The sequence below is a fragment of the Stegodyphus dumicola genome, chromosome 1, assembly GCF_044657685.1.
Source record: "Stegodyphus dumicola isolate Sdum_Otavi_A_Nest chromosome 1, ASM4465768v1".
Lineage (NCBI taxonomy): Eukaryota > Metazoa > Arthropoda > Arachnida > Araneae > Eresidae > Stegodyphus > Stegodyphus dumicola.
Window position 1 is genome coordinate 241609600 of NC_140768.1, and position 22849 is coordinate 241632448.

Below are 22849 nucleotides of genomic sequence, written 5' to 3' on the forward strand. Positions count from 1 at the left end.
ATTAGAAAGTGAGAAAAAGCTTCGTTTTAAAAGCAATATTATAATTTCAAATACAATGTCCTTTTAACATCTTTTTTACCAGATTATGATAAGGATTCTATCTTTACCTTTATGAATATTGATGATTATTCAAATTTACTAATTAATGATTTTTCTATAGAAAATGTTCCTTCTGATATTTTACCAGTGCTAGTTTATATTTCAGGTTATGCTTCCATGAAAGAATTAAGGGTGGTAAAATGCAGTATTTGCCAGGACTGGTTGCAAAGTGTTCATTCAGTAGATATAGCAGATGATATTTTTGGTTTTCTTAAAGAATTAGATAGGGGGAAATTAACTTTACCATCTGAAGATGCTTTACTAACACCTTCAATTGTACATTTCTTATTTGGTGAAATTCTGAAATCATGGAAGATACATTTCTTATATCAGGAAAGCAATTGGGTATTTTTTATAAGTTATCTTGCATACAGTTAGGTCAAATTAACTTTAATTTAACAGATTCTTGCACTTGTGGAATGACTTTTTAAACCCGGTTAGAAAATATCTGTTTGATAACTTGTAAAATAATGTTAAATAACTATACAAAATATAAAAATGACAAAATTAATATAAAATGTTCATATAAAAAAGTTAAAATTTTTACCAATTAATTTCAGTTAATAAGTCACAACTGTTTATTACTTCCTTGTATGAAGTAAAAAGGAAGTATTGTAATCACGAAAAGTTTCAGGCAGCATATTTCAACGAAAATATCCATTTTGACCACTATCGAATGCAATTTTACAATGTTTTTGTGCGACATCTGTACATAACGACAGAATAAAAGACTCTTTTCCTCCAAAAAAATTATAAAACTGCTTTAAAAGAGAAATTTTCATGTCATCTGTGCGAACGTATGTACGTACGTATCTCGCATAACTAAAAAACGAGTAGCCTAAGAATGTTGAAATTTTGTGTATAGGACTGCTATAACATGTAGATGTGCACCTCGTATTTTGGTTGCAATTGGCCGCACCAATTGTATATAAATATATTTATATATATATGTCATAATAAGAGCAAAGGAAACATATATATCCACTCTGTCACTCAGCACAGTGATCTCAGTTTCTTTACTATTATATGTTTGTAAATTGTATGTTTTTTTGCTTTAGAAATGATTGAATTATGTTGTTCTATCCTTTCTGGAATTTTTTCGACAAAATAAGTGTTTAAGATTTACTTTGTAATTTTTAATACAGATATTTTGAGTTTTTATGTATTTTTGCCTTGTCGCGAACTGAATTAATTGAATTAAGTGAGAACTGAATTAATTGAATGAGAAATACTAAATCGTCTGTGGAAAGCTGTTTTTTTTTTTTTTTTTTTTGTTTGTTTGTTTGTTTGTTTGCTTAATTTCTTTTATACATCATTCTAGCTTTATTATAGTATTTGAATAGAACATGTGGTTATGATAAGATAATTCTTTAAATGATATAAATTTTGTGCATTCTGAGTTATAATATGAACGAAATATTAAGTGAACCTAGCGGCAGAGTGTCGCTATGGTAAACAAATATAGTGAGTTTTAAAGAGTGCATTTATTCTATTGTGGTTTATGTGCTGTCAACGAAGTAGATTTAATTCAATCCAATAAGTTTAAATGAAATGCAAGAAAAATGCATATAATTTAATATTCCGTACAAGCAGAGTTGCCAACTCTCCCGATTTTCGACTGCTCTCCCGCCAACCCGATTTACAATATATTTCTCCCGACTTTTTCTTATTCTTAAAATTTCTCACGATTTTTATGCAACTTGGCTTAATACTTTGTTATATGAATAAAAAAAAAGTGCTTTTGGACGTCTGAAAGCAATTGAATTTTCTCTACATTATATCTAAAACAAAACCTTGCGAATCAGATAAGTTCTGCTTTGTGAGTCAGAGCATTATACGTATCCAGAAATGTCATTGTCCAGTTCTCCAATGGGCATTGAGCTCCACTGCGTGTCAGCTGGCTTATATTAGCCAATGAGGACAAATCAAGTTGTTATTTGGATGTTCTTTAGTTATTTCGTTCATTTTGCCGAGTTGTGTGAGTACACGCCTTAGGGAAATAGTTTTAGAAATTGTCATCTTTTGTTACGTCTGCGAGAAAGGTGAAATACTCGTGTACATTTGAAAAATCGTACACAGTTGACTTTCCTTCCATTATTTCCTCAAGGAAATGTAATAAATTTGCGATGTGTACCGCCTGCCGTTGCGATTTTTCGATTTCACATGGTGGAAGGGCGGATGTTCTCAAACATGTGCGTACACAAAAACACAAGGATAACATGAGTTGTTTTTAAAAACCAAAAAGTAATTAATTCAGAATGTTTGTTCTCTGCCTTTTTACTGAAGCACAACCTGCCTTTTTACTGAAGCACAACCTGCCACTGAATGCATCGGTTCACGCTGCAGCTTTATTTAGAAAAATGTTTCCCAATAGTGAAATCTCTAAGAAATACTCAAGTGCAAGAATCAAAACAGGTGCAATTGTTAAAGAAATGCGTTTGAAAATAAATCTTCAGTTATTGATTGCATTAAAACAGCTCCTTTCTGCCTCTCTACGGATGGAAGCAATAATACCGATTCAAAACTGTATCCAATTGTTGTTCTTTTTTTAATCCAGAGTCTTCAGAAATTGAGTGTAGTTTACTTTCTGTTCCCACTTTAGAAGGACATTTGACAGGCTTTAATATAGCATAGCTAATTATTAAAACTTTAAAAGAAAATGCAGGCCCTCTGGATAATTTCTTAGAACTTGGTGTCGATAATGCACCAGTATTCGTAGGCTTGAAGACTGATGTTGCAGGCATCTTGAGAAAGGAAAATTCAGATTTGGAGATTATGAGGTGCACCTGTCACCTCTTAAATTTAGCAGCTGTAAAAGGGGCAGCTTCTTTACCAATAAATGTGGATGAACACATTGTTGATATTTATTATTATCTTGAAAGTTCTAAAAGGAAGGGAAAATTGAAACAATTCCAACAGCTGCATAGCAGCAGCATTAGAAAAACTTTTATTAGCGAAAGCAGGCCTACCTGGCAATTGCTGTGAACAAAATTATGAAGTACTTTCTTAAAGAAAGCAAAATCTGCCACTGTTTATAACATTTGTACGAAAACTGATTAAAGTGTCTTTTTTTTTTTTTTTTTTTTTTTCTTTAAACGGTGCAAGTAATAAAAATGTTTTTTCTGTGTAAGGTATTTTTGTGTTGCTTGGATTTAAGAATTAGTTACTATTTAAAGTTAATTCATTATTAAAAACTATATTTTTATCATTTAAAAAGTCTTTTTAACATTGTGAAAAATCTCCTGATTTCTTAAAAAAATCTCCTGATTTTTGAGTGTCATAGGTTGGCAAGTATGTGTACAAGAAAGTCATGTGGTGTACACATCAGATTTTTTTTATGTATGCTTCTGCATAAATTATGTAATGTGTAGGATGCGTGTATATGGTACATTCAAGTTTTATGAATACATTTTTGATAGTGGAATAGGCCTGTAATTTGGGGCACCACTTAAAAAAAAAAAAAAAAAAAAAAAACGAGCCTAATCACTTACCTCTTAAGTGGTTTGGAAAAAGTGGTACAACATGAAATTGGAGCTGGCACAAATAGAAGGCTGTCCTTTTTTATGAATGTAATTAGCATTTAATTTTTCAAAATTTTCTTGAAAGATTTATTTATAGGATAACATGCATGTAAGTTTATTTTTGTACACAAATTTTCTAGCATTTAAGAAATTTTTAATTCATTTCCGTGTTTTATTAGTGAATGAAATAATGAGAGATGACTATGGATATTTGCCTTCTAAAAATTTATGTAGCTGATACGATAGTAGCAGCATGGATTTTTACAAAATATTCTGCCCGTAATATTTATTCTAGTAGTAACAAAAACCTATATAAAATTTACATCCATAAATCTATTGAATTATTCCCGTTTTGTGGATTTTATATTATTTTGGGAACAAATTTGATTTAGATTACATAAATGGATTCCATTTTTATTAAAATTGCAGAAATAAAGTTAGTATGTGGTGATTCTCAATGATATTTTTAGTTACATAAACAAAGTATAATTGTTTTAAAAATTATTGAAGATATGCATTTTACCGCCTGTGAAAATATTACACTATGAAAAATTTAATGGAGTCATGTGACCTACTTATAGTTATTTTAAGAGTAAACTACTATTTTTGACAAGTTAGACTTTGCGATTATAGTGAAGAGAAAAAGATCGACTATTTTGATCACGTGACCTTCTGAAACTGGTTTCGCTTAAAGCCATGATAGAGTCGGCCATGGGAAAAACTCCATATTTTTACAGAAATGCTTTTTTTTTTTTTTTTTTTTTTTTTTTTATCAGCTGACAAACTCCACAATCCATATAATTCATTTACAAGAAAAACGAATGCCATATTTCTTCACTTATTTTCCCCCTAGTTTTTCAGCGATAGGTTCAGAAAATTTTTTAAATATTCGCATAATTTTCTCCATACTTAATTATTTTAATCAGTTAGAGCTAGATGACTGTATGGAGCATCTGCCTAAATTTTTCATCTTAGTATAAGACTTAAATTTTCTTTGGCCTCTCTGGAGGAGTAAGAAACTAAGAATGAAAGACAGAATGAAAAACTAATTAAGAACCATCTATTATAAAAATCTGTGTGCATGTGTCTGTCTGTTTGTTTGTGGCATCATCTCCTCCAGAGCGGTGGCGAGTTGAATTTCAAGAGTTACCTCCGGATTTAAAAAATTCATGGGAAGCCGTTTCAACCATTCTCATCTTCGTATGACTTTAATCAGCTGAGATATTAATTAAAAACTCTGAAAATGCTATTTTTGCCCTCATTCTTCCAAGTGGCAACTGTCTCTCACACTGAAATTAAAAGTCTGCTTTTTTTTTTTTTTTTCAAAAAGTTTTGCCACAGATCCCTTTCAAATCATAGGGTTTGTCATTAAAAAATTTGTAAGTTTTACAAAATATGAAAAAAGTAGCATTGCCAAACATTAAATATATTCTAACTGTCATAATACTAACTGCAGTTATCTGTTTAGTGTAAAATCTGAATATGTGCCATATTTCAGAAATGCAGCCATGCATCCCAGATTTTGTGTATCTGGTACACCTCCTTATTGGTGTTGGCCTTTAATTTTCCAGCAGTGTATATAGAAAAGCTGGCCCCCTGCTTTAGGTGATCTAATCAAATGTATGCTGTTCCTTTAATTTTGTCATTTGAATGTGCCTTACTAGATGGAAATGGATGAATTTCTCTGAATTCATTTTCATTTTCAAATACTATATCCACTGCTTGAACTCTAGCAGTGTACTTTTGAATTTTATTTATATGTACATTTAGAATTTTCCCTTCAGGTAACATAACTTTATAGGAATGCAGTGAAGTGTGTTATACTATCTCATCAGGTCCGATCAATCTTGATATATTTTATTGTTAAAATATGGAATAAGTTACAATATTTGTTGTCCTATCTCAAATTTTCTAACAGGTGATCTGTTAAAATATTCAGCATAAATGTTTGGTTTATCCAGAGTGGTTAATAAGGGTTCATAGCGGTCCTTATAAGTGCTTATAAGTCCTTATATTTGAAAATAAAATATAAAGGCCCTTATAGGTGCTTACTTTTTCTTTAAAGACCCTTTTTTTTTTTTTTTTTTTTTTAGTGCTTATTTTTTTGCTTTCAGTGCTTTTTTTTTTAAATGAACGCACAATTTTTTCCTGTACCAAAGCCGAAACTAAATAAACTTTTCTTCCTAATATGGAATGTCAGATGGAGAATCATACTCTTGGAAATAGCTTTTCCCCCTTTCTCTGTATTAACATAACCTTTGGTGTGCGCGGAGAGTACAGACAGGTGGCCATGTTTATTATGATCGTTATGCTTATATTATGAGCATATGTATGAATGTTTATAACAACATAGTTGCAGTAATTGCTGAAGTATAGTAAACTTCCAAAAATGGTTGTGTTTTAACACAGATTAGCTTTCTAATTAATAATATTCGGAATGGCTTAAATAAAGGGAAAGTAATCAAATAGTCAAAATAATTTAATTTTTTTGGCCAATACATTATACAGTAGGAAGGTTGAAAAATTCTCCCCTTTCTCTGCAAAATCTTGAATATTAAAACTGTTACAGTTCACTGCAAAACAAGCAATGGACTTTTTTTTTTTTTTTTTTTTTTTTGTTTGTTTGTTTGTTTGTTTGTCATTTTCCAATCTGGATTGAATAGGACTAAAAGTTCTGCGGTCTACCAACCCAAGAGAAGAATGATTCTATTCTGGAAATTTAATGCAGTCTGTTGAAAATTAGAATGAAAAACACCCCAGATTGGTAAGTCTCTTTCGTTTCCTTTATTTAGTTCTTTATTCTCCCTATACCGGCAGCTGTTGAATTCGATTGCATAATATCATGTAGGGAAGAATTACAGCGCACTTATTGCTCAATAATGTTTGCGATATATTGCAGAGATAATTAATTTTGATGTTCGGTCCGAGATTTGTCCGATCCTTGGCTTCAATGATTTACCAATGACGAGAGGTTGTATTCTATGCATTCCTGTGCTATTTGTACACAGAAAAACAGTCAGTCTCTGCTTTGATTTCTTCCCTCTATAACACTTTTCACCCTTGAATGCCAATGTTCGATCGGGTAGGAGTTGGAAAAACAGCCCAGCTTCATCTGCATTATAAATGTCTTCTGGAGCATACTTTTCTAAGATTTCTTTCATCTTGTTTTGCCGCCATTCATTTGCGTCGTTTATCGGGGCTGACTTTTTCTCTCCGTGAACTTCTTGGAAAGTTATTCCATGACGATCTCGAAAACACATTAACCAACCATTGCTAGCTTTGAAAGTTTCGTTCCCTAGCATTGCTGCAAATTTCCTTGCTTTTGCACATAATAAAGGTCCATTTATTGAGACATTTGTTGATCTCATCTCTTGAAACCATTTTAAAACAGCAGCATCAATGTTTTCATTTGTCGCAACTTTCAGTCATTTTCGCTCTGGGTTAATTTCATTTGAAGTTACAGTATCCTCGATTTGCTTTCTCTTCTTTAGGAACGTTGCAACTGTAGATTGCGATAATCCATGTTTCTTAGCCGCATCAATCTGCTTCATTCCCTCATCAATATCATTGATAACGTTCAGTTTATCTCGAAAAGATAGTTGCTTTCGCCCTGCCATCTTAGGGAACAATATCGCGTGAAAGAAAGAAAAGTTTAAACCAAATGTTTCGCGTAAACTCAAAATCGTTAAAGACTATAAAACAACCTTTGAACTCACTTTTCAGTACGTCACTTAACAACACCCCGCCTCCATCTCCCCCTGTTCCTCTAACAAAGGGCACTTGTTCTGTGACAAGGTGACCAGACAGGTCTAGATGTCCTTAAACCTTATCAGAATTCCAAAGCTTACTGGGAAATGAGACTAGGCATACATTTACACTTCACCCCCCTCACCCACTCCAATTCCCAAAAGGGTGGTCTTCATCTGTTTTGAAATCTGAACAATAGCTATTTATTCAGGGATAAGTTGAATATCCACAATGAGTCTTAATGGACGGAAAAAATAACAAAGAAAATGGAAAAAAAAGCATTTAAAAATCAAAATATTATTATAAAGGGAGAAAATAATACTGAAATTTAGATTGAAAAAATCGTTTTACAGAGGTTTATTGTTCTAGAGAATATAGCAGTATTGAGGGGAGATTAACATTAGTTTATATGCAAAATCACCGGGACCACAAAACATTCTTGTAGTAGAGGGAGTTATTGTTGTATCGGGTATCGTTGTAGCGAGAGTTTACTGTATTTATAATCCTGCTAAACACCTCCTACGGATAATGGTTCATTGCTTTGCTTCTGCAGAGCACTCATCTGTTCTAAAATGGACTATGGCTTAGTTGTTTATGGATTGGCATGGTCTTCAGTTTTACTAAAACTAGCTGTGTTTCACCATCAGGCTGTGAGGCTTTTTCTGGAGCCTTCAGTACATCTTCTGTAAGGAGTCTGTAGGTCTACTGTTTTGAACCTTTACTTGAGTGTTGAGACATGAACAGTTGTCTCTTAATCACTGTTTCAGTAAAAGGGTGAAATCCAGACACCTATCAGTTCTGTAGGCTTTATAACTGTCATATTTTTATAGCATTGCCTTAACTGATATTAGAATCATTTTAAACTTTTAACTCACATTAGAAGGAGTGACTGGGTTACACATTTTAGAGAGTTTAGCATTTTAAAAGCCGAGAATGAAGTTCTGTGTTCTGATTGTAATGGTGCTCTGTCAGCATAAGGGCTGGTGAATGAGCAACATAACCATTGCATTCACATCAGGCAGCAGAATTTAGGGGACAAAACTTTTAGAATTTAGAGAGAAATTGGGTAACAGAATGTATAATTTGAAAAAACAGAATTTAGAATTTGCAAAGCTTGCACCAAGCAGCAAAAATCATTATGCCGTTTTGGTCAGCGTATTGCATTTTAATAAAATGCCTATAGTTTGACAGTTTTTGTGTGAATTATTTTAATAATTTCTCTGGATTTTTAATCATAAAAGGCACTAGTTTGAACCAGTAATTAAGAGAAACTGGTTTTTGTTATGCAAGTTTTGAAGTAGTTGAATGTATTTTAACATATTTCATACAGTACAAAGTCCGTAATCCGGACTCGTTGGGATTTCGGCAATTCCGGATTAGGAGTTTTTCCAGATTATAGATCATCAATTTAAATCTAATAAGATGGCATGCAGAAATTATGCAATTAAAAATATGAAACCGTAATTTATGAAATAAAGAGCAATTATGATTTAAAAGGTATCAAAATTTACACAAAAAAAAAAGGTTAATATTTATTTGTTTACTTTATTAAACATTTCTTTCAATGTAACTTGTTTAAGTTGCTTCGTTTTTTATGCTAATACTTTCTCTTTAATTCTCTCTTCTATAAACAGGCATAATTTCTTGTTCAGTTACAAAGTTCCACTGTTCAAATCCTGTAATTGCTGTGTCGAGAATACTGAGTAACTTGTCAATCGAATTTTTTTCATTTTCAATAACCTCTCTGTCACTTTCTTCACTATCGGAAGCGCGCATGTGTAAACGCTGGCTTTACACACATGCGTAGCGGATGCGCGCATCAAACCCGCATGCATAAGTTTGTGGCTTTGAGGTCCGGATAATGGATGTCCGGATTACGGACTTTTTACTGTATATTGAAATATTACCTAACTTTATATTTAAATTTGTGTTGTAAATTTCAAGCATGTATTTATCACAGCATGACTAGTATTCAGTACTATCCCAATTGATTTTATAGCTTTGTTCTGGTTCATATTTTTATTATATAACATGAGTAAATTATTAGCAAAATATTATTTTTTCAATTTTATTGTATTTTGGAATAAAATGCTTTGAATTCATAGTAGGTGTCATGCATCATAAACTTTCAGGCGCCAGAAAATCTACCAATGGTTCGGTTGTTGAATGGAACCATTACTGTTTTTGAAAAAACTTATTTTTGTTTAATAAAATAAACATTTTTTTTCAACGTTGTATGTGTATATATATAGAGAGAGAGACTGTTGCTATTCTTATCTTTAATTAGATTTTGCGACATCATTTTCATTTTGTGCCAAGTGGTATTTCATTGACCAGAAAATATCAATTTACTTAACTTCCTTTTTAAGATCTGTGTATTAAAATTTTAAAGTGTAATTTTTATGATAAAATCCTTTTTTTTTTTTGTCATAATATATTATATTGTATACATATTGGGGTTATTTTATATTATAATGAATAATATAATTTGTAAAGACTCTTTTATTCTTGACTGTAACATATGTATGAAATTTCTTAAATTTTTTTTTGAATAGTGTGCTTCATTTGGAAAGAAAATTATATCAATGCTGTGATAATTACCCTTCCTGTAAAGTTTTAAGATTTTGACTTTAAGCTTATTTAAATATATACATTTTAATTTTTTGATTAATTTGTGTGTATATTTTTTTAAACTGACACATGATTTTTAGCCTGAAAGTTCTGATGATGTTGCCAGTTTGTCTTCAGAGGTGACATGCAACACAGATGTATCTGATGCATCTAGTTATAATTCCTCATCAAATCGTCAGAAAGCAAGACACATTTATTCTTCTCCTGCACGAAAGTTCCATGTGAGTTTGTTTTTATGTTTTGCTATTTCTGATAATAATACATGTTAATCATTGATTTGAAAAATATGATTCTTGGCAAATATTTACTTTATTCTCAATTTTTATTTTTAACTGCTTTTACAGGTATGGCTCTTTGGCCCCTAAAATTCAGCTTGCATCTAGTAAATAAGTTTCATTTTTGAAATCTAATTTCTGCTCAAAAGTCTTATGGTACACTTTTCAAACCAGCAATAGTTTTCATTTAATAAATAATAATATATGCACAGTAAATTTGAACAGTTTAAAACTGTGTGCTATTTCTGTAACTTGCAACCATGGGGATACTATTTTTAGAACCATTGGAAATAAGGACCATTGGGAACACCAGAAAAGACAAATATATTAGCAACATGCTATGCTGATGTACACATTGCACACATACAAAAAAAAGGGGGGCATAGTTCTATATCTCCCGTTCTACTGGACCAGTTGTCGAAATTTAACTTGTGTTTTCCATGTCCCGAAAGTGCGACTTAGGATATATATTAGATTTATGTATAGCATTGTTTAGGACTTAGGATATATATTAGATTTATGTATAGCATAGGTTTTCAACACAAAATTGGGCTTTTTCTGAAATATCTTAGAAATTTTTTCTTTTTACATATTTCAATTTTATGACTCAAATTATGCCAAAGTGCCAAGTTTTGTAAAAATAGCATGAGTAATTTTTAAAAAATAAGCACTGAACATTTTAGCTCCTCCATGTTAATTGAATATGTTATATATATTTATTAGTATCTCTTTTTTTCATTAAACTTATTTGAATTTTCCTTTTACATTTCAAAATTTTGATTCGTTTCAAATAAAATTCGCCCAAAAGATACTGCATACACGTTACACATGCGGAAAATCATGAAAACACCCATGAGAACGTTTGCCGGGATTCGAAAGTTGGACCAAACTACCAGTGTTCAGCGACTTTACCGCTCAGCCGATAATGGGCCATTGTACCAAATAATCTCGAACAGTTTCGGGTTTATTATTCCAACAGTAGATTCGTTATTAAATTCCTTTTTTTAAACTACAACAGAATCCGCACAAAATTAAACAAAATTGTTTCACAAGAATATAGTTAAATTAAATTTAAATAATTCTCTTGTGTCATTGCTGGAAGGAGTGACATTTTAGTTTAACAAATATTCTTTATTTGTATAAAGCTAATATTCAATTAAATTTTATTTAAGAAATTTTATTTGTAAAAAAGTAATAATTATTATTATTGCTGCCAACTAATTTACAATATCATTTAAATTCAAAAAGGATATGTAAATTAAGTGGACGTATCTAAAACCATGAAAAAATATATTATTGGAAAAAATTAATTTATTATTCCAAAAAATAATAGCATATTTAAAAAATGGCACTTTCAGGTTTATTTAATTAATATCTCAGCTAATTAAAGTTGTACAACTTCAAGAACATCTAAATTTAATGTAATATAACAACTTTTACTCAGTATCAATAAAAGAATTAATGTGGCAATAACATATCCTAACCTGAAATAAAAAAAAAAATGCAAAAAGCAGCTGTTTATTTAAAATACCTACATTAACAACATATTTTCAAAATACAGTGAGGTAACATGCAATTGCGTGCTTTATTTAACTTCAGAATATAACCTTGATTTTTATCTCCGGCGATTCAAGAAACTGTTGCAATCGGAAAAATGAGTGCGAAAATTAGCGTTTTCAGTTTTTAATTAATATCTCAGCTGATTAAAGTCGTACGAAGATGAGAATGGTATCAATGAATTCCGAGAAATTTTTGGAATCCGGGGATACCTGTCTCGAATTCCAACTCAGCGCTGTTCCATAGATATTTGGGAAAAAAAAGAAATTGGCACGTGACCATGCATCCTGAAATTACTGCTTACACAATACACATGCGGAAAATCACGAAAACACCCATGGAGCCAGCCCGTACGCCTGGATTCGAAATTTGGACCGAACTACCAGTGTTCTGTGCCCGCTTTATTCACGTATGCATCCACAGGATACATCATAAACGGTAGAAATGTGGAAAATGACAAAATCACCCATGCAGTCAGCCCGCTTGCCGGGATTCGGGCAGTTGGACTGATATACCAGTGTTCAGCGACTTTACCGCTCAGCCGCTAATGGGCCGTTGTATGAAATATAATCACGAACATTTTCGGGTTTATTATTGCAACAGTAGATTCGTTATTAAAATTCCTTTTTTAAAACTTCAACAGAATCCGCTTAAAATTACAACAAAATTGTTTCACAAGAATATAGTTAAGTTTAAGTAAATTCTCTTGCGCCATTGCTGCAAGGAATGAAATTTGAGTTTCACAAATATTCTTTCTTTGTATAAAGCTAATATTCAATTAAATTTTAATTCTAAAAAGAAAATAAAAATTATTATTATTGCTGCGAACTAATTTACAATATCATTTAAATTCAAAAAGGGTATGTAAATTAAGTGGACGTAAGAATTACGTGGCAATTATCCTAACCTGAAATTAAAAAAATTGCAAAAAGCAGCTGTTTATTTAAAATGCCTACATTAACGAAATATTTCCAAAATACGGTGTGGTAACATGCAATCGCATGCTTTATTCAAGAAACTGTTGCAATCGAAAAAATGAGAGCAAAAATTGGCATTTTCACAGTTTCTAATTAATATCTCAGCTGATTAAAGTCGTACGAAGATGAGAATGGTATCAATAGATTCCGAGAATTTTTTGGAATCCGGGAATACCTGTCTCGAATTCCAACTCAGCGCTGTTCCATAGATATTTGAAAAAAAAAAAAAAAGAAATTGACATGTGACCTTTCGCCAACACAAGGCTGGAGTAGAAGTCAGCTGTTCACCCCCGGTTGCTTTGGAAATAGTATTTTTATTATCAGCAATTACCGAGACTGTTGCCTCTCGGAAGAATGAGCACGGAAATAGATGCTTTCGCAGTTTTTAATTAATATCTCCGCCGATTATTGTCGTGCGAAGATGAGACAGATATCGATGGATTCATAGAATTTTTTAGAATCCGGGGACATGCGTTTCAAATTCCAACTCCGCGCCGTTCCCAAGATATTCGAGAGAAAAGAATTTGGCACACAGCCAAATCCCTAACATAAGGAAAACCTGAGAAAGAAAGTACAAATATAGGGAAAGTAGGGGCAAAATTAGTTTTAAATTAATATCTTGGCTAATTAAAGTCGCACAAACACGCCAATGGTCAATACGGTGAGCCACGGACGCGACGAATCCTTCGTTGTGCTCCGCTAAGCCCTGGACCCAGCCATTCCCAAGAAGATAATGTTACAAACAAACACCAAACAGAGGCACACAGATTTTAATATAATAGAATTTAAGAATTGCTTTTATCTCCTTATACTGGTTCTCACATCAGTTGTATAGGAAAACTAAACTTTGTTAATTAAAAATCTTGTTTAATTGACAGAATATTTTAAATAATTTTTATATTGAATCATATGTTGAATTACATCTTCACCATAAAGGGTCCCATCTCACTTGTTACATATAGAAAAAATGTGTTTTTCAAATTAGTATGTTATTTTTCATGTCTTGTTTCTTTTTTTTAATTCAATCCTATCAAAATCAGTTAACAAGTGTAATCTGAATGTTAGTTAAAAAATGCCTATAATCAGAAGAAAAAACCTTGGTTTTCTATTTGAAAAAAGAATGTTCATTACATCACACAGATTAAAATATATGTCTCTTAGCAGCTTATTTTCCTAAATATATTGCAAGAATAAAAATTATTTATATGTATTTATCCTTTAATAATCCTATTAATTATAAAATGCACTACAATTTTTAAATTACTGAAACACTTTAATTTCTTTTAAAAATCGTTTTATTCTTTCAAAATGACATAAATATCTAATCACAGCTATTTATAAATCTGAATGATATTGTATTATCCTTCTTAAGCTTCTTTTTTTTTTTTTTTTTTTTTTTTTTTTTTGTTCTGCAGTTTAGTTTGAGCTGTAGGTAAAAGATATTTTATTAATTAAACAATGTGTGTTTTGAGACAACTGTCATAATACAGTAAAAGTTAATATACAACTAATTTTGAAAATAGAACAAATATTTATTTAAGCAAAATATCATTCTGAAGGAATTTGAGAGGGGGGGAAATAGATGTTAAAAGTGCATAAATAATGTCTTCATCAGCAAAAAAATTGTATTTTTTTATTATGAAGGTTCATTGGAACTCCATATAAATGTGAAGAAATTTAATAGTAGTTAGATTTCCTTATTTTGTAATTTTTAAGGGAATACATTCAAAATGTTCAATATGAATATCAAAAGATTAATTATGAATTTGGCATAATTTTTATACATATATAAATGCTGAGAAAATAATGCTTTAGAAAGTTCATTTAGAAAGCACTTTGTGAAATATACTGTTATAATTTTCATGATGTGTTTAGTATATTATAAGTCAATTCCTGGGAACTGATAATTTATCATAAATTATAGTTCATTGATTTTTAATGCACAGAATTTTGATATTTAGAGGAGATTTGGCTCACTGAAATCGGCAGCTCTCCATGTTCGAGAAAATTGTGTTCATCATATGACACTTTCAAAGACACTGTGTTTTTGTTATTTAGGCCTTCTTTATACAGGAGATCAGTTACTACTGTCAGATTTGCTAAGGTAACAATTTATTGCTTCTTTCCAATTAAAAAAAAGTGTTTCACAGTTATGATTTTGTGTGACATTTATACATAATGTATTTTATCATGTTTTAAAACATTTTCTGTTTGCCTCATAGATTTGTTAAAGAAGATAGAATACCTTTCAGAAAGGCATTTACCTGTCTACCTCCTTCAATGAAACTGCAAAATGTAGACAAAGCTTATTTTAGAAAAGTATGTATTTTCATTGTTACTGAAAATTTGAATGGACTCATTTTTTGCTTTTGGGCCTAGCAGAAAGAACTATTATGATTAATTCAAAAGAATAATTACAAATAATTAAGCATATGAAATATTAAGTGTATGAAAGTATGACATCAGTTTCAGTCATTAACCCGTAAGGATCACTTAATTTTCATGAAAAGCATCATAATATTAATTGTTTTTCCTATTGATTTTTTATAGAAGAAATTTAACAGTGATTAAATTTAAATGAATTTTGCAATTAAAAACAAATACATGCTAGTGCTACAATCAGTTTTCATAGCGAGATCTAAAATATCTAGAATTTTTTTACTAATCACTCTATATATGTAATGATTTAAATATTGATGTATAACAGTTGCTGAAGCCTGTAGAAAAATTCTTTTATTTGTTGACAAAAACAGTAATAAATCTCAAAAATAAGCTACATTATAATTTTCATTTTATAATTTGCTGTTAACATCATAAATATGTTACTGAAATTATGATTTCATTCTTAGTTATATTTCACTTTGATTCTTTATTTTATGCAAACTAAAGGCTCCATAATTCTCTAAAAATAACCTTTCATATAAAAATTGTGCATATCCTCCTAAACTGATATGTTGTTGTGTCAGTAGTTAAAGGGTGTTTGAGAACTTCCTTGAAAAGACCTTATAATAAACACCCTTAAGTAAGCTGGCCTTTCAAAATTTCAATAAAACATTCATAATAATAATTTATAAATAACAGAAGAATAATAAGAATTCTATAAATATATTTCTCTAATTCTTAAAAATAGTAGCTTTCACCTTTTCTTGTACAAAAGGATAAGAGAAACAAGTATTCAGATTAAAAAATACACTTTGATTCTGAACCAGTACAATATGCTCTATTTCTTACAGTATACTCTATTTTTTATATTCAAATATTCATAACATAATTATGACATTCATTCACTATCATTTCAAATTACATTTTTCATGCCATGTCATGTCGAATGTAATAGTTTTGACGAGAAGATGGAGATATTTACAGTCATGGTCAATGGAATAATTCTTTTTATATCTATGACAAAACAATGCTTTTATTGTAAATGAAAGAAAGTGCAGTAGCAGAACATGAGCAGATTAACAAGTGGCAAGTTTCCTTCCAATAGAAATATCAGATAATTGTCTTCCTGGGCCATTTTTCATTTTTCTTTATTTTCTTAGTGTCACATGACTGAAGCTGAGATTCACTGGCCTCAGTTTCCTTAAAAATTTGTCTCATATAATTTGTTGCTTTTTACATCTTAAATGCTAATAAAATGTGCAATGGTTATTATCACTGAAAATGCTTGTGTTGTAGCCTACCACTGTTTTATTAAGGGGATATTGTTGCATGAAAACTTACCTGATTTTGCCCATAATTTGCAGAACTAGAATCATCTTTCCTTCCTTCCTCTGAAAGAATTTCCTTCAGAATTATCTTTTGTTGCTCTTTCAGAAGTTATCACAGATCTTTCCTATTAAATTCGTTTTTTATGATCCTCTAGTAACTGCTATAAATATTCATAGTAATTCATGTTCATATGGATGTGAAGTAGTTCATAGTGACATTCATAGTGAACTCCCAGATGTTCATAATTCATAGTAGTAACTACTCCACTTATTCTTGTAACTACTCTAGTTCTAACTCCGCGTAGTAACTACTTCACGAGCAACTTCCAATCTCAGGCTTAGAGACATAATACCTTAAATTACAGGAGGGAAAAAAAGTGCCAAAACCCTCATAGTCTCTGCCTTCAATATAATCTGGCTATAATTTTCTCAAGCCTGAATTCATGCTCTTTTAAATCATTTGCTTCCAGGCTGTAATAATGAGAGTTAAGAATGGAAAATATTAAAATGGTGTATCAGGAAATTTTTGAATGCTATTTCTGTTGTCTCAAAACTGCTTTGAAAATCATTTGTTGCTAGCTTAAGTATTCATAACTCTGTTTGCCATCTTGGGCATTTTTTATTTAGATAAGTGGTCTCAAACCGGTGGCCCCCAAAGCAATTTTATGTGGACCACAAAGGCATTTCAATTATTTATTTGTTATAAATACATTGCTGCAAAGATTTCAAAATTGCAGTTAATTTGAAGTAGGAGTTTATCTTATTTTCATTTCTATTAAAAACGAGAATGAATAATGCTGCAGAAAATCTATAAATGCACCTAATTAATGTATAGTGTGTTATAAATCTTGCTCAAAGATTTAATAATACAGATTTGATTAAACATTATTCGTACGTGTCATAAAATAAATACACTCATGAGTAAACCTTCTCTCCTTTGATATGGGTTTCCTGGAAACCCTTATATTTTCTGAAAGCTTATGTCATAAGTAGAAACACTGTGAAGTGTTAGGGGCAGAGGACACATGTTTAGGAGCTGTAGGGCCCACAAAGTATCAGAAAAGTGTTGGAAACATGATTTCAAAAGTCGCTAAAATGCTTGTTTCATATATTTATGTAATAAAAACAAAGTTAGAAGTAATTGAAGAGCAGGAGGAGGAATTTTGATGGCTTAGTAGTGTTGATCCATAATGATAAGGAACTTAGAGGCGAAAGCAGATTAAATCTTCAGTTTTATTTTTAGCAACATGTTGTGGTTACACACAAGTAGCAGACAGACAGCAGTGTAGCTAGGCCAAAGCGTGGAAAGCAAGTGCGTAATATTCAGGATGAAATCTGAAGTCAAACTGAGTTAGTTTTCATTCTCAAAGCATTCTGATTGGACAGTTAATATTGCTGTAAAATTACTATTGGCTGGTTGAGTTTTGCTTCCATTTACATCATCATAATTACGTAAGAATCATATGACATAGAATAGTCTTGAAATGACGCAGTGCAGAAAGAGGTTACTATTTTTAAAATAGAGAAGGAAAATTAATTTACGCTGCTAATTTAATCTTTTACATATTCTTTTTCTTACATTTATATGAACTAATAATATAGTAAGAAGGTGGGGATCTCAATATAAAGGAAGAAGCCACTCATTGGAAAGAAACAATATACACTGGGATGTTGAAAATGTGACTTTTTATTGACTTAAAACAAAATCTATTACAAGAGACAATCAATGTGCAATTCATCAAATAAACAGTAAGACAGGCAGAAAAACAGTTCACAATGGGCACATTTTACAAAAGGGATAGCCTCACATTTTGCACACTCATCATTTGTTAGTGAAACTGAGCAGTAATCCATTGGCACAATCCACATTTCAGGTTCATCGTCCAAGTATCTGTTCATATAAAAAACATGCTTAATCAAGTTCTTAAAATGAGCAGTGCTGAATTCATATAATGAAAAGGACTGCAGGGCCAGAAAACTATTGCAATGCCAAATGTGCCCCTGTGTTTCTATCATGATTGTGTTCATTATGTAACAAACAAAAGATCTGTAGTGTCTGCAAAAATGAATATCCAGAAGCTGGAGCTTTCCCGTAAATCCTTCAAGTACCAGTTCCTTTTGTAGGACTTTACCATCAGGTACTTCGAAAGCAGACAATGCATGAACATACAAGATATAGAGACATCATTATGGAAATATGTCCATCTGTACATACTTCAATGATACTTTGTGGGTTCTATAGCTCCTAAACGCTTATCTCTCTGCTAATAAGACTTCACAGTTTTTCTAATTGTGATCTAAGCTTTCAGAAAATATATGGGTTTCCAGAAAGAAGCTTTACTTGACAGTTAGGGAATTTTTTCACTAAGTAATCACTTTACTTGGGAATACTTTTATATGTGAATGCCTTTCTTTGTGGTTTAGAATAGTTTTCTGTTCACAGTTGAAAATTAATAATGAAAGAACCCAATTGACCAAAAAGCACCTATAATCCTTAGATAAGATAGAAAATAATTTCTAGTAATTTCTGTCCAAGGCTACAAATTTTATCAGAATCGAAACACCATCAAGTGTTTGTAATAAGTTTGTAATTATTTATGTATATGCATGTGTATTGTTATTTATTTATCAAACAAAAATTTAATCAATAAAAGAAAGAAACTATGGGGACATGTCCAAGTTTCGTCCTACTTATTAAATTACCTCTGAAAACTTATGAAGTTTTCATAATTTAGTTATAGTTTAAGTTAAAGTTTTAGTTAAGTTTATTAATTAAACTTGTTTGTATTATTTGAAAAAATAGCAGTCTAAGAATTTAATATTTAGTAATTAGAATATTTGAATCACAAAGTTTAACTGGGAAAAAATCTTGCAGGTACCAATCATTAGACTTCACATAGAAAATAAATATAAATTTGTTTCCCCCATTTGCAATATTGTTATTATTGTTTATGCATGTTTTAATAAATATTTAGCAAGTGAAATCTAAAATTTATGTTAATAATTTTAAATTTTGTTAATATTTTTTTTTTCCATTTTGTTAGAAAATAAATAAATAAATAAAAATCTCTTCTGACAGCAGTTTTCAGATCATGCATTTCACCCGCATGCAGTTTGAGACCACTGATTTAAATAACTTGTTTAGGATGTGAAATGTTCATAATTTTAGGTTCTACTATTAGAAAACATTTATAAATTATGAAGTTTTTCAACTCCCAATCAGCCATGACAATAACGGGTACAATCTACCTGGTCAGCATAAAATCATGATTACTCTGGAAGCATATAAAAGTGCACAAGAAGTGTAATAAGCCATATTATAATTAACATAAAAATATTATTTTAATTTACCTGTATTTTCAAGCAGTTTAATTTGAAGAATGAGTTCATTTGGTTATGTACATTAAACAGTATTTAAACTGGAGGAACACACTGCAAATAATGAAAGACTATATATTATTATGCATAAAAAAAACTAACTGAAAGATACTATTAAAGAAAAATATTTACATGAGAACTTGAACTGTGTGATCAAGTTCAAACTGCAATAAGAAATCAGAACTTTTTGTTTTTATTCTGTGCTGTTCATGTATTCATCTGCTATCACTGCTGTTATCCTATACACTTTTCTTTTCCTTTTTTGAATTTTCTATAGACTTGTTTTGTTTTATTGTTTGTGATAGTAATATTTCATCGCTCTGCAATAAGCAGCCTTAACTGTTTTTAGAGAGGGCTCAGTTAATCACGAGCTGACTGTATGCCTAATTATAAATAAATGGAATGAATTACACTAAAACTGGAAGCATTCAGTTATTTAATTTTACTGCATTAAGAATGTACTCTGTGTACTTACATTGTTGTGTTTTCCTGCTTCTGCTTAAAAACATGTTAACCCTCTCAGCGTTATGGCCGAAAAATTCCATACAGTACGTTGCCTTCCACATTCATTATACATGAAAATTTCTGCTAGCTTTTAATGTATCTGATTTCAGTTTGGATGTATATTGGAAGAAAAGGAATCAAGGTACAAAATGAAAGAGTCATTTTTTAATTAAAATCAAGAAAATATCACTTATTCATGACATTTTGAGGAAATTTGAAATTTCAGGGCTAAACCCGTAACGCTTAGAGGGTTAAAAACAATATCAATCTATGAAATATAGATTTTAGTGCTTTTAAAAAATGTTAATTTTTTTATATGATTTAATTGTGCTTACTGCCACATGCATTAATTTTTTTCCTCCTTAGAATACTGTACCAGATATGCATAAAATTTCACTGTGGTGTGCTAAATTGATTGAATTTCTCGATCTTCCAAGATTTAAGCATCGACCATTGTTACCTGTAATTTCTCGTTTCATCAAGGATCTTAATTTGCCAGGTAAGTTTAGAAAAATAATGTCTTGGATAAGAACAGTCAGTTGTTTTTAACTCATATAACTAAGGTGGGAACATAAAATTTATTAAACATGAATTAATGACTAATGTGTGCATAATTATTGTAACTTTCAGATGATCTGGTCTCAGTTGTCAAAGTTTTAGTTCATAAAACTGAAAAACAAGAAAGTGAGTGGTATGAATTAAAAAAGCGCACAAAATCATCTTATATTCCAATTCCATTATATGAAGTTAAAGCACTAACTTTTATCATAGTCGCATTAAAGATGCTTTTTGTTTTAGATGGAGAATTTGAGATGTAAGTTTTCATATTTATTTTATTATTACTTTGTTTTAACTTGTTTAATTTTGCATATTTGAATAAAGTAATCTTAAATTAGCTCTCTACATTCCAGTTTCAAATTTTTAATTACAGCTTTTTGTATATTATATTTTAAAGAAAATAAAATAGCCATTCAAAACCAAACAATGTTTAATTGTAAATATTTTGCCATTACCTGAAAAAACAGGTAATTACTTCAGTTTTGTAATCAATGTGTAAATACAATAAAAAGCCTCAAGATATAAAAATTTGAATATAATGTAACATTTTATTCATTGTGTCATGATTGTTAATCTTTATATAAATATTTTAAATGCTATGTATTTTATTTATTTATTTATTTATTTATTTTTGGCTGTTAAAATATTAAATTTTGTTTTTAAAGAACTAATATTGCCCACCAGCGGCCGAGCGGTAAAATCGCTGAACACTGGTAGTTCGGTCCAAGGTTCGAATCCCGCGAGCAGGCTGGCTGCATGGACGTTTTCGTGGTTTTCCCCATGTGTAACGTGTATATGAGCCAGTTCCCTTTAGAAAGTCCTCCACGAAGGCATCCCTCCCCTTAGGCAGATAGCCCTAGTGTGCTTTGCCGTATTCTCAATACACCATACACCACTTAAAGAACTAATACAAATTATTTTGTAATTCTTCTAGGTAGTATATTGAACTTTTTAATTTGGAACAACTAATATTTATGAAGATTAATGAAAAGTTCAGATATGCTTGTTACTTTATAAAACAAATAATTGTATAAAACTGATATTTATGAAAATATAATGAAAATGCAGAAAAGCTTATTATATTATACACTGCTGGCCACTCAAATTGCAAAACCAAGAAAGACAAGAGATATCACAACAAAATTTATTTAGTAGATAACATGTTGATCAAGTATCAAATGATTAAATTTATAGACTTCTGTGAAGTATGGTTCCTTCCAGAATCAGTAGCAGAGTAGCCGCCATTGTTGGAGATCACTGCTGTCACATGCCTCGGCATTGATTCAGAGACTTTGGATGTGTTCTTGGGGTACAGCAGACCAAGCAGCTTCCACACGTTGCCAAAGCTGATCTGGTGTGGGTGCTTGGGATGTAATCTGGGTCAATCGTTCAGCAACCATGGACCGCATGTTTTCTATAGGCAAAAGATATGGCCAATGAAGCAATTTAATCTGGCAATTGACAAAGAACCCTTGGACAATGCGTGCCACATGTGGTCGCGCATTATTCTGTTGAAATAAGGCTGTGGGCAAGCCCTGAAGGTAAGGAAGGACAACTGGCTCCAACACCTCCGAGATGTAGCGCTCACTGTTTAAAGTACCGGCAATGCATATTAGAGGAGTGTGAGAGTGATATCCAATATATCATAATATCCGGTCCTGCACCATAATATCCGGTGCAGGACCAGAGTGGCGGTGCATAACGCAGCTCTTCAGCATCTCCACGGTGTCTCCAGACTCGAATCCGACCATTGTGGTGTTGCAGACAGAAGCATGACTTATCAATAGAGACAATTTCATTCCATTCTGCTGTCCACATCCTTCTTTCTTCACATCATTGACGGCGGAGACATCTGTGGTTCTGCATCAAGGTTAGATGAAGCAATGGATGTC

General features: G+C 31.2%; 1 protein-coding gene across 2 annotated transcripts in view; it reads left to right on the forward strand.

Annotated features, from left to right (window-relative positions):
* The window catches only part of TAF1B (TATA box-binding protein-associated factor RNA polymerase I subunit B), a 70874-nt gene that overhangs the window by 32448 nt on the left and 15577 nt on the right, over positions 1 to 22849 (forward strand). For both annotated transcript variants that reach the window (XM_035365518.2, XM_035365515.2), the window contains exons 6-10: positions 10079 to 10219; positions 14769 to 14911; positions 15030 to 15126; positions 20766 to 20898; positions 21030 to 21213. In XM_035365518.2, coding sequence (XP_035221409.1) covers positions 10079 to 10219; positions 14769 to 14911; positions 15030 to 15126; positions 20766 to 20898; positions 21030 to 21213 — 698 coding nt within the window. The remainder of the gene's footprint in view (positions 1 to 10078; positions 10220 to 14768; positions 14912 to 15029; positions 15127 to 20765; positions 20899 to 21029; positions 21214 to 22849) is intronic.